Source organism: Aspergillus luchuensis, chromosome 8 (assembly GCF_016861625.1).
Source record: "Aspergillus luchuensis IFO 4308 DNA, chromosome 8, nearly complete sequence".
Taxonomy (NCBI): domain Eukaryota; kingdom Fungi; phylum Ascomycota; class Eurotiomycetes; order Eurotiales; family Aspergillaceae; genus Aspergillus; species Aspergillus luchuensis.
Genome location: NC_054856.1, coordinates 4,010,707 through 4,023,902, shown reverse-complemented (window position 1 = coordinate 4,023,902; position 13,196 = coordinate 4,010,707). Strand labels below are relative to the sequence as shown.

At 34.0% G+C, this 13,196-nt stretch overlaps 3 protein-coding genes across 3 annotated transcripts; 2 read left to right on the top strand and 1 right to left on the bottom strand.

Moving 5' to 3' along the window:
• Nucleotides 1–25: 25 nt before the first annotated feature.
• Nucleotides 26–759, bottom strand: AKAW2_81395S (oxidoreductase, short chain dehydrogenase/reductase family; the record flags this gene model as incomplete). Its single annotated transcript, XM_041682521.1, has 2 exons — nucleotides 26–326; nucleotides 395–759. The coding sequence occupies 2 exons, from the start codon at nucleotides 757–759 to the stop codon at nucleotides 26–28; spliced, it is 666 nt and encodes a 221-aa protein (XP_041549356.1).
• Nucleotides 760–1,388: 629 nt separating this feature from the next.
• Nucleotides 1,389–2,653, top strand: AKAW2_81394A (zinc-binding alcohol dehydrogenase family protein; the record flags this gene model as incomplete). The annotated part of the gene is made up of 5 exons (XM_041682520.1): nucleotides 1,389–1,511; nucleotides 1,571–1,593; nucleotides 1,660–1,776; nucleotides 1,826–2,385; nucleotides 2,448–2,653. The coding sequence occupies 5 exons, from the start codon at nucleotides 1,389–1,391 to the stop codon at nucleotides 2,651–2,653; spliced, it is 1,029 nt and encodes a 342-aa protein (XP_041549355.1).
• A 2,950-nt stretch (nucleotides 2,654–5,603) lies between these two features.
• On the top strand, nucleotides 5,604–6,152 carry AKAW2_81393A (GNAT family N-acetyltransferase; the record flags this gene model as incomplete). Its single annotated transcript, XM_041682519.1, has 1 exon — nucleotides 5,604–6,152. The coding sequence occupies one exon, from the start codon at nucleotides 5,604–5,606 to the stop codon at nucleotides 6,150–6,152; it is 549 nt and encodes a 182-aa protein (XP_041549354.1).
• Nucleotides 6,153–13,196: the final 7,044 nt, after the last annotated feature.

The following is a 13,196-nucleotide window of genomic DNA, read 5'->3' as shown; positions in this document are numbered from 1 at the left end:
GGAGGGTCTGCGACTAATCTAGCTACTACAGCAAAAGGGATCCTGCATTGGTGCTAATACAGGCTCCCGTGGCGTTTGTATCCTTCATCAGGTAGACGTACGCTTCGGCGACTTCTTCGACCATCCCAACCTTGCCCAGGGTGGTAGAACCTTTCACACTCTCTGGCATCCCTTCAGATCCCCAGAGAGGCGTAGCGATCACCCCTGGACTAACCAGGTCGACCCGGAGTGGCTTAAGGTCCAAGGCGAGATTCCGCGTGATTCCATAAGGCCAGTCAGATACCCCCCAACCAACGACCAATTCGGAAAAGGCTTTTCCGAACCAGCTCCCGTTGTTAACGTGAGAGACGACTTCGGACCGGCGTTGAGAAACCGCGGGGCTAGCTTGGCTAACAGGAGCGGGACAGCGAATCGAACATGGCCTGCCCGGCGGATAGCATGGAGATTGATGGTTTCCAGCGGTTGAATGGCAAGTTTGTCGCCTGCCGTGAAGACGATGTGGTCAAGTGAGCCAATGGTGTAAAACAAATGCTCCAGGCTTTTTTCGACGTCTTCACCACCAAGGTCACAGATATGTGCAGTAATCTCCGCACTGGGAAATTTTTGTTTCAAAGCGACAGCACTCTTGCCCACCCGAGACGCATTTGAAGATGCTATATGGACCTTTGCACCCTCCAAAAGGCACTTCTCCGCGACTCCATAACCAATTCCGGATGAGCCACCAATAACAAGTACCTTGCATTCCTTGATCGATGGCATGGTGAAAACCTTGAATGACCTGAGGTTGTTCAGGGAGGTGAAACAATTTCAGTTAAGGCTACCCAAGGGCGATCATAACCAGAACCGGGCCTATGATACATACTGTAAGCCGTAATATGAAGGGCGTGTTATTAAAATCGACACAGAACTATTTGACATTCGATGATCGCTACTCCCTTTTATAATTTGCATAAAGTACACCCAGTCTCCCTTTACACGATTATTCATCAGCTATCACGCGCTCCGACCAGTTCCGGTGGCCCCTTATGATCTCAGGGAATTACTTGGTAATCTCGTTGACCCATTCCAACGGGGATAACGGATTTAAAGCGGGGAACTCTAAGCTCATGATATCCATTGATTCCATTGGACTCCTGAAGCATGCCGGTGGATGGCGGATCGGTCAGTCTTCGTTTTTGATTTCTCAGCAACCAACGGGGCCATCCAACTTCATCTCAGAACTTTATTTATCTTAGGAGCCATAAAAAGGGAGGGGCCCATACCCTTACGGCGAGAAGTATAGAAACACTGACATCCTCCCCTATTTCGAAAAGTTTTTCGATCTGCCATATTTCTTCATTATCCAACTGTCCCAAGTATCAATCTCTGATTGTACCAGTGTCCTCAAGATGACGGAAAACGAAGCAGCGTGGATTACTGAGCCAGCAGAATATCCGTTCAAAATCCATAACGCTGCAAAGCCGAAACCAGGACCTGGAGAAGTGGTGATCAAGAATGTCGCCGTCGCTATTGTAATGCCTTCTCTTCCCTCTAGCAATGTATATATGACTGTCACTGACCCGTCCATAAGAATCCTGTTGATTGGAAAATACAGTCAGTAGTGGCTATTTGTCTCCATTCGTGATAAGAAACGTCTCCCTGATTCTGATCATTGTCCAGGAGCCTGGGGCGCTATCTAAATCAGTATCCTTTTGTTTTGGGACAGGATGCTGCTGGTTTTATCGAAGATGTTGGGAGTGGCGTAAATAGGTTCAAGAAGGGCCAGAGAGTGATTGCGTAAGGGTTCCACTGCGACCTAGATAATCATAAAGCTAACACCCTGCAGCCACTGCTACGGCCTCTTGACGCAGGATCCGGCGCACGGTGCATTTCAGTTGTATCCTGTTACAGCTGAGTCACTTGTAACCGAGATTCCGGAATCGCTTACATTTGAACAGGCTGTTGTGCTTCCACTGGCTGTCTCAACCGCCAGTGCGGGTCTCTACCGCAAGGATTATCTTAACCTGCCCTTTCCTGAAGCGGATGATGTCAAATCTACGGACAAAGTACTCCTAATCTGGGGTGGTGCATCTTCAGTTGGTGCATCCGCTATCCAGCTCGCAGTTGCATCAGGTCTGACTGTCTTCACTACTGCATCTGAGGCTAATAGAGAATTTGTCAAGTCACTTGGCGCGCATGCAGTCTTCGACTACAGGTCTTCCACTGTCGTAGAAGATATCTCACATGTACTCAGAGGTTTAAATTTTGCAGGAGTTTATGATGCAATCGCTGAAGAGCCGAGTTTTGCAGCTATCTCCGAGATCTTTGACATGCTTGATTCGAAGGTGCCTGTTGCCAGCGTGCTTCCCTGCGACCGACCAACTGAGCGATGTATTCCCCAGTATGGTATGTATAAAACTCTTGTGGGGTTAATGCGTTTTTCCAAGTCATTAACGACCGCCTCATAGTCATCGCATACTCCATAATTCAAGAACCGCATAACGATATTGGTGACTGGATCTGGGGAAAGTACTTGCCTCGGGCTCTGGCAAACGGTGCTTTTCAGGCAAAGCCAGATCCTTATGTCGTAGGAGATGGGCTCAAGACCATTCAGCACGGCCTCGACGTACAAAAGAAAGGTGTTTCGGCAAAGAAGGTGATTGTCACACTCTAGGGTCGTTAATCAGACAGTTCGGGCTTCCTTGCATTGCTAGTTCAATTGACCGTTTTACGTCCTCGTGTTCTACTGCTTTCCTCTACGTTACTAGTGCTGTTGAAAATAGTCAACATAGCCAGATACTGCACAAATCAAGAAACAATGAGGGCGAAAAGGCCTGCTCTTGTGAAAGTCGTACGACCCACTCGTGCATCCGAGTATTCTCAGTCAACATGGACATTCGTTCAGCATGTGTGTTTTGCTGTTTACGACCGTAGTGAAGCGACTGAAGGTTAGCTTGAGCATAAACCGGGTAAGGGCTAATTCCGACAGCATCGGACTTCGGGGTTTTTTTAGCTTTCTTTTTTCATATTTCCAGAGAAATAATGAAGTTTCAAGATCCCTATATCCGAGATTTTAGCCGGGGTGGTGAACATAATGAACCGCCCCCTGTTTACAGAGATAAAGTGGGTAAACCAGTTATCCAGCGTGATGAAAAATTGGTTATCGATTCTCCAGTCACGCTAATGCAGCCTACTGACGGTCCCACAGAGCCAAGTAATTAATAGCCAATAGAATGGCCGACGGATTTTAACTCCGCATGCTAACTTCACGGCGCGTAGCCGAGTATTACTGACGTAACCATTTAAAGAAAGAAGGAATGTTGCACCCGATAGACGAGCATTAAGTCCGCGATTTCCGCTATCTCCATGACAAACCCATCTGCTACAGAAGCCGTCATGTCGCAGGTATATAGTTAACCGAAGCTTTCTGGACCTAAGAGTCAACATATTATCGTAGCAGACCTTACTTGCCCATCGGCGCCAGTACTTTCCGCTAGGACGGAAAGTGGGTAGTCCGCCACAGTGGGTTCTGTCAGTAGGTTGCATTAGTGTAACCGCGCACTCTAGGCGTCCTGGAAAAGAAGTCGGCAAGTAATACTAGTAGTTCCGATCCTTCTGTGAAGACGCTAAAGCCCATCTATGGCGTGGAAGTTTTGATCCTCCTATGAAATCCAGAACGACGTTAGATTGTACAAAGTGTTCTTGATTGCTCCTTCTTCAAAATAGTATTTCAGAATACCATAAATACAGCTGTCTAAACCTCAACTCTTAAAACCGCAACACCTGTTACGAAGGTACAATTAATTGATCGGAGTAGCTGCTCCTCCGCCGGTAGTAACATAAAGCACATTCTTGTCCATCATTGTTCGGCTGAATGCTCTGGATGTCGGATTTGGGTTCGAGCTGGGGTTCAAACTTCCAGAAACAACCTTGCTTTTCCTGTTGAACCAAACCTTCGTTATCCCATTCTGATATATAGTAGCCAAATATGCAATTTCCATTCGCAGTAACGGCAAAATCGTCTGCCTCCACCATACAAGTGATAATTCCGACGGGACTGGTCACACGACCAGAGACAGGGTCGAGTCGCAGGCGGCAGAAGAGTTTCTTTGAAGTGTTCGTCTAGTACGCACGCAGTATTCCCGAGCACATTCAGCCCATTAATCCTTAGATCAAAACCAAGTACCTGTTCTGGTTGCAATATATTGTCTTTAATAGCAGATTCATATACTCCAGTATTGATGTCGACATCCCAGATATAACATCTGATGGAGTTAGTGGATGTATTAATTTCCTGTACGGAGTTCAAGGTAGTCATCGTATTAAAAAGCTGTGCTTCAGGTATCTTTATAATATATTCAGAGCGAGTCGCTGTCCTCTCTGAAATTTAATTTCTAGTCTATATATTTCTTAAGAACTATTGTATATTGACAACTACATTTCTTGGAAGGCTATCATTTTATATCAAGATTAATTATTAAGAGATCTATATATCAGAAGTACGCAAAAATACTGTTAGGAAAAATTATGTATAGTAGATATAGAAGTAAAATGAGGGTATCTTATATTACCGGCTGTTTTATACATATCTAATATATATATAAAATTCAATTATTCCATTAGTACTATAGCCTACATATATGTTTTAAAGCCTCATACTCTTCCATGGTTAAATCATCCCAAATTAGCAAAGTGGTTTCTGTATGACATTATTAGATAGGCTGCTCAACCGTATGGGCCGCGCGATCGTGGTTTACGTTATAGGACAGTAATGCTTATTCTCCTCTTGTTTTTTGTTTTGCACGTTTCTATCATTCAATATGCCTTTTGATTCTCGTCTTACCGCTTGAAAATCTGTTTCTTAGGAGAAATTAACTAAATTTTGTCGAAGGCTATACTATAATAAATAATATATGCAGATAAAATAACACAGTTCATAGTATAGTAAGCATAATTATTACCTAAGTTTCCACCACTGCCATGCCAAACACTTTGGGAACAATCAAAAATATTTGATCCAGTCACTAACATCACTTATAAACCGACGAGCAACACCTATGCTCACCTCCTCTTCAATATATAAGTCCGGGTCCTTGTTCTCATAGACCTGCTTAAGATGAAGATTATCTGTCAAGACGATATCACAAGCCTTTTCAATATTCCTCCTTTAGTATCTCGCAATCTACTCTTGATTGCTGCCAACGACTGTACCCCCTAGACAGTGGAAATAACTGGCAGATTTGATGTCAAACCCAGCAGTTCGAGAGCCTGCTATATAGTCAAGGCATTCTTCAAGTGGTAAAGTGATAAGTTGTGCGTGGTCGCGTAAGTATTTAGCCTATTTGTCAGCTAACACGTCCTTATCGTAGCTTATCATTCTGTCAGCGAAGGGAATGTCAATCGAAGGGCGTTAACTAGTTAGTAGCCCAAAAGTTATGTCAATTAAAGGGCGTCAGACAACACTAGCACTTAGGTTCGGCTACTGCTGTCCACCACTTATTACTGCTTCATATACCAATTCTCAAGCTCTATTCTACCAGATTCCATAATTGTAGTCTCGCGCAACCATTCAAAACTCCTTCCCTCTGTTCACAGTCATTTGCCTCCCATTCCCAACACTCAAAATGACCACCTTGCCCCTCCCCACCCGCCTGGCAACCCCAACCGATGGCCCTCAAATTAGAGACCTAGTCGAATCCGCCTTCCGCGCCACCGACACTCGCCCCAACTGGACGGGTGACCTCGCCCTGGGAGCGCGCTTCCACGTCACGGTAGACGACATCCTCACCCGCATCACGGAGGAAGATAGTGCAATCCTCATCGCCACCGCCGCCGACGTCGACTCCAATGATGCGCCCATTATCGCCTGCGTCAGCATGCGCAGGCACGCGCCCGGCCTCGCTCGACTCTCGTACTTGGCGGTTAATCAAAGGTATCAGCAGGGGGGTCTTGGACGAATGATTCTGAGTCTCGCGGAAGGCCATTGCCGCGACGTCTGGGGGGTGAAGCGGGTGGGATTAAATGCGTTAGATACGCGGTTGGCGCTGATAAGGTGGTATGAAAGGTGCGGGTATGCGCCCACTGGCGAGGTGACGAGGTTTCACTTGCCGCCGGATGTGCTGTCTTTTGTGGAGATGGAGAAGGGGGTGGAGGGGGTGGTTAGGCTGAGTTGAATGTGTGGATGGGTATGTGGGGTGCAGGATTGGGTTTGGAGCGGCTGCGAAGGCATTAATTGAGGTCACGCTCACGTACCTGCCGGATGGAACCTATGTTGTCGGTTATTAAGGTAGATAGAGAGTTTCAGGAAGAGTACTTACATGAACTTCGTTGCGAGTGCTTTGCTCTGTTTCTACTTCCTTTTTTCCTTCCTGGGGAGCTGGGTGGCGATGCCATTATCACTAGTGTGCTCTATGACATAGGACAGCGTTTGCATAGTCTTCACGGTTGGCTAGGTAAGTATTTCCGACAAAGCCACATCAAGAGATCTGGATCAACAGTTCTTTCAGTCTACATCAGGAGTAATGATTATAATTAGATGTCAGCACAGTATGTCAAACTCACCATTGGAGGATACCCTTCCTTTTGATGAGGCAGGCATTGCTCATTCCACGCCGCAAGGCTTCTAGAAAGCTCCAGTAGGTAAAACTGTACGTGTTGGAAGATCTAGGCATTATATCAGACCCCAGGTGCGTGGAAAAAATCATTGAGACGAGCTGAAAGGTCACCTGTCTTACCCGAGTTATCTGAAATGCCTACAGTATACCGCCTATAATCTGAATCACAGTAATGTCGGCTACTATGGTTGAACAACGACTATTCTGCCACCTTGCCAGGCTTCCACCCGAGCTAATACTCATACGCATGAAGGGAGATGTTCAGTCTCTGAGCTGTGTCGGGCGGATGGGCCATTTCTTCCGCAGTTTGCTTTGTAAAGAGCTCGAGGAGCATGCAGGCAAGTATGCCGTGTATACACAACGCGTTGACTATCTGTCGGGCCGGGAGGATTCGTATACTTACTTTGCCATTCGAAAGTGGTGGTGCGCAGGTACTATCATACGAATTTATGCACAGCCTTTCTATGACTGAGACGATGCAGCTCATGCTCGAAGCGATCGCTAGTCCTGACTTTACGTTGGGAAACAAGAACGGCTTGATGCTCTATGCCACTAACCTTAACCAACTATTCTGTGCCATCTGCTGGGATAGATTGTTGAAGACTTGAAGAAGCGCTTTCAAGCCAGTCTATAAGCAAGATTAATCATCTACAGGGATTTTTATGATATCAAGAGCTGAGGACATATACTGAAAGGATGTATGTGTGGGCTTAATGGAGATACCGCAGATGTACATTAGAACCTGGGTTGATAGGTCAGTGATAGTTGCCCTTTCGGCTGAGCTGCCGGGCCTTAATAAATTGTGTGTGTGTGTGTGTGTGTGTGTGTTTTCAGATGACTGTTATTAGTAGCAAGGATCTTCTTGACTTTCTATATAGCAAGAGAAAGATTAGAAGTATATATTATAATGAGGACTATACAAGATAGCTAAACGGCTTTACTAGCATGTCTAACTTTGAATAGGTATATAGAATCAGAAATAGAGATACGTCAAAAATAAATTTATTGTTGATAGGATTTTGAGTATATCATATTCTAGATTTAGAAAGAACCAGCTTCATACTACTACCATTATTATGTCTAATAGACTGTTAACTAGGGTGGCAAACAACCAGGTCTGGTCATTTTAATCGAGAAATTGATATTTGCCGTCAGGTAAACGGTCAGGTTAATAAGTATATATATTTATAACTGTTAACTATAGACTTAACTTAAACTTATAAGTAATTTCATTGATAATGGGTTTTTATAGTCGTACTTGATAAACCCACTGTAGATACAGATACATATGGGCTCATTGTGTATCACGCCACCGATACCCACCATAAAACCCAACAGAATGGCATGGAAACTGGATTTCAGCTGGGTAGCTACTGTCGCTGCTGCTCCTATGCGATGTTCTCGACTGGATAAGCAAGTAATCACCACATTATGCCTGCCAGTTTGTCGAAAGAAATATGCATTATAGCCATATTGTTCACAGGCATTTCTTCGTGCCGCAAATCCAGCTTTGCTGCGGCTGCGACCACCTCTAATGGCAGAGCTCATAGTAATGCAATCGTGTAATCATCAGACGACACAGGGGCTCTCTTCGCTACTACGTTTTCATTTTTATTAAGGTCTATAAAGTGGTAGCAGCGGCACGTAACCTTTGGCAGAGAGAGAGAGAGAGAGATCATGGGAATTAGCTTGTTAGCAGGACACTATTAGTAGTAGTAGTAGTAGTAGTAGAATTCATTAATCTGATATAGCTGGCTGTACTAGTGGCCCTGCTGTATAAGTATTTTCTAGGCTCTTAGAGAGGCTATTTATATATATATAAAATATAAAAATAATATAAAATATAGTATTACTAACTCTATACTACTTACTTCAGATCCTGATATTATTACTAAGATATTATATATTTAAAAAATCTTATTAAAAAATATATTATATCTTGCTTTATCTCCCTGTTCTTTTCTAATTTTTTATAAAATTATATCTAGTTTTATTTCATGCTCTCTATATAATATTTATATAAATTTATATTTATTTAAGTCTTATTTAATTATAGTAAATTACTACAGATTTTTCTTATAATCTTATATTTTTATAATAGCCTGTATTATGAAATAATATTTATATATAATTTATATAATTTATATATCCAGTATCTTCTTTTAATATTTTTTTATTTAATAATTAGCAGAACCTTGTTGAATTAACTTAAGAATCTTATTTTAATTATAAAATTAATAATATAATAAGCCGCGGCTGATTTTTATTAATATATTAAAATTATTTTAATTAATTATTATTTTCTACTTCCTGAGTCTCTATTAAAGCTTAAACTGAAGTTTTCAGAGTTTCTTATAATTAAATAAAATATACTTAGAAATCTATAATTTTTTATTATAATTATATTTATCTAAGTCTCTTATTCTGATTTTATATAAAAAATAATTTAGAGTAATCTAGCTTATATATAACTAAATTAATATTAAATTTTAAGATTTATTAAGATTCCTGTAAAGCTTAAAAGATATTTTAATTAATTTTAATATAAAATATTTAATTAATTTAATAAAAATTAATTACTACTTCTATTATTTTTTCTATTATTTTTTTATTAATTAATATATAGTTCTTCTCACTGTGAATACCAGGACTAATAATTTATTTATTTATTTTTAATTTTCTGCTGCTGTTTTAATAATTTTATTTATATATTTATTATTATAAATTCTCTTATAATCAGAAATCTAGTAATAATAAATTTTTATATTTTTTTTATATAATTTCTTGACCTCCTTGAACAGGAGGACTAGAATATATTAATTAAAAAATATTTTTAAAATATATATAATCTTTAGTACAGTTTAATTATTATTAAATATATATATTTTTTTTTCTATTTAGTTTTATTTTTTTTTAAAATTTTAATTTATATAATAACTAGTTACAGGCTCCAGAATTCTATTATATATATATTATTAATAATTTTTAAATTTATATATTAATAAATCTTCTTCCAGATTTTATTTTTTTTAAATATAATAATTATTATTTTTATATAGCTTCTGTATCTATTCCTATTTATATAAAATATAAATTTTTATTATATTTTAATTTATATATATATTTTAATCACCTGCTTGCAGTCCTTAATAATTATTTTAAATAAATTTTTCTAAAAAAATTAGATAAAGATTTTTTTAATTTTTTAATATATATTAAGCTCTAACCAGCTAGCTTAATATAACTAATATTTTTAATTTATTAACTCTGCCTGAAATACTTTCAGGAATATATATTATTTTTTTATATATCAGACTTCTTCTATTATCTAGCTGATTCTTAAATCTGTAATTATATATATAATTATTTTTTTATCCTCTGTTCCAGGAGCCGGGAGATTAAAATTAAATAAAATTCTATATTAAATATATTATTTATTATTTTTTTAAAAATATTATTAATCAGGATCACTGTATACTTCTATATTTTTTTAAAATATTAAATAATAATTTTTCTAGCTTTTACTCCTCCAGTCAATCTTTATAAATTATATTATATTAAGAAATAATACAGAAATTATAAAATAACTATAATATTATAGATCTTGTATATATTAAATAGAAAAATATTTTATATAAATATTAAAATAGATTTTAATATTTCCAGACTCATCTCTGCCTTTATAACTATTTATTTATAATATATTTTAAAAATTAATTTAGAATTAAACTAAATATTAAGGTAAATTATTACTTCTTTAAACTAGATAATTATAATATTTTTTTATTTTTTATTTTTAGTAATCTTCCAGCTCCTCCTGCAGTATAAAAATAAGAAAGATAAATTAACTAATATTTTATTAAAATAAATATTAATTTATATTTTTAAATTTATTTCTATACTTGCTGGTACATATTTATAAATATATAAATAATAATATCTATTATTTAACTTATTATAATAATATTAATATTATTAATTTAATTATATATCTTAGTTTTTTTTATAAAGGTTTATCAGGTGCAGTTCTTAATTAGAAGTATATTATATAATAAATAAAAAATAAATAATAATAAAGATCTCTGTAAAATCCCTATTATAATTATTATTTAATTTATGATAATTTCTAGAAACTATATTTTAATTCTTTAATAATTTAAAAAATTTTTAATTTATAATATTAAGTACTCCAGCTGTTACTTCCTGAGATTAAAAAATAGATAATAATATAAAATATTATTATATATTTCTAAAATATCCAGAAATAATATAATAATTAATTTATTTTTTTATTATACCTGCTAGATTCAGTTAATAATTTAATATAAAATTTATTTATATAATAAGTCTCTTCAGTCTCCAAGATACTAGTTAAATAAAAAATAATAAATTTTAATAATATATATAATATATCTAGCCATGACCACCTCCAGGACTTTATTAAATATATTAAATAAAATTATAAATTAATATAATTTTAATTTATAGTAATTTTTCTTGTTTAGTTTATAGAAGATAACTATTATTAATTCTTAAAAATATTAAAAATTATAATTTATTATAAAATATATATTATATAGCTGTCCTAGATATCTCTTAATTATTAGAAATAATAAATATAAAACTTTATTAAAAATATTATTAATATCTGATATTTTATTTATTAATATTTTATAAACTATTTTATATATTTTAATTAAAATTACTATTAGAAATTTAATACTGGGCAGGAATTTATATATTATTATAAAATTATTAATATTAATTAGATTAGCTAGAAATAAAAAAAAATTTTTTTAATATTTTTATCTTTATCTCCAGTATATTAGCTTCTTTTTACTTATATATAAAAATAAATATAATTTAATTATCTTTTTAATTTCTTGCCCGCACCCAGTATCTAATTTTTTAAAAACTTTATTTATTTTTTATTATTTATTATATTTAGTCTTTATAAGTCTTCTGGAAAGTCTTTTAAATAAATCAGATTTTTTTATTTTATATTTATTTATAGATTTTCTTAAATTTTTTTTTAATATAATAAAACTTTAATCAAGCAGCAGTATATTACTTATATTTTATATATAATCTTAATATATTCCAGGATAAAGTTAGAATTAGAATAAATATTTAAATATATTTATAAAATCATCTCATTTAATTATTTTATTAATAATATTAATTAAATAATTTATAATTTAATTTATATTATTCTCTGCTTATACACAGTCATATATTATAATTCTAAAATTATAAAATTAGAAGACTCTAAATTTTATTTATATTAATAATATTAGTTTATTTATATTTATATATTTCTAGTTTCTGTACTTAACTACCTCGGCTACTTATATATATATATCTATTTTTATTCTTACAATTAATAATCTAAATTATTATTTATATTATTTACTTATTTTTACTAGATCAGACAGTCTGCTAGGCTCTTAAATATAAATATAAGATTAATAATTATATTAAGTCCTGTATTAAAATAGATTATTATACTAGATTTATTTAATAATTTAAGTTTATATTTATTAATCAGTTATAAAAATTTCTTTATTTTTTATTTTATATAAATCTCTGATCTTTTTTATACAGAATAATAAAGATTAAAATTTTTTAGTATGATATATTTTATATAATAAAATTATTATAATTATTTCTTTACTAGATCTATAATTCCTGTATTAGTTTTATTATATATATTATAAATAAATAGAATTCTTGCCTTGTTTACCTTAATATAATTAATTTTAAATTATTAATAATCTTAATATATAGATTAATACTTCCAGATATCTAAATATATTTATTTATATATATATAAATAGATACATGCCCTGTCTTTACTTTTTAAATATAATAAATAATATATATTAATATTTAAATAATATATAGTATTTTAAAAGAGATTTCTTTAAAATTCTTTAATAAATAATTATATTTATTTCTTTTATAATAATTTTTTTAAGAAAAATTATTATAACCCGGTCTCTAGACTAGCTATAATTATATTATATAATTTAAAATATCTTTTTAGTAATATCTAGTTTTTTAAATATTTAATAATATTTTTTAATTAACTAGAATACTCTCTAGAATATCCTATAATATTCTAATAATAATATTAATTTAGAGTGGTTATACCTGACTGTTATACCTTAACCTAACCTTAACCGTAACCTGACGGTTAGATTAAGATATAAGAATCCTCTTAACCATACAGTTAAGAATAGGTTACAGTTAAGAAGTTGCTTTAATTAATCTTAACTGCAGGTTAGAAAGATCAGATATACTTAAAAAATTAATAACTATAGATTAATTAATAATTTATACAGTGACTTTATAGAAATAATATACTAATAGTAATATATTTTTAATTACTATATTATTAAAACAGGTATAAATTAGATTAATTATTAATTAATAATAATTAGATTTTTTAGCTAGTAATCAGCAGCCTAGTAGCTTCTGTATTAGATTTTTATAAATAATATTAAAAATCTAAATATAATTATATTAGATTATTAGAAAGAAATATATAAATTACTATTTAAATTATTCTTTATATTATTTTAGTTAATAATTATAATAATA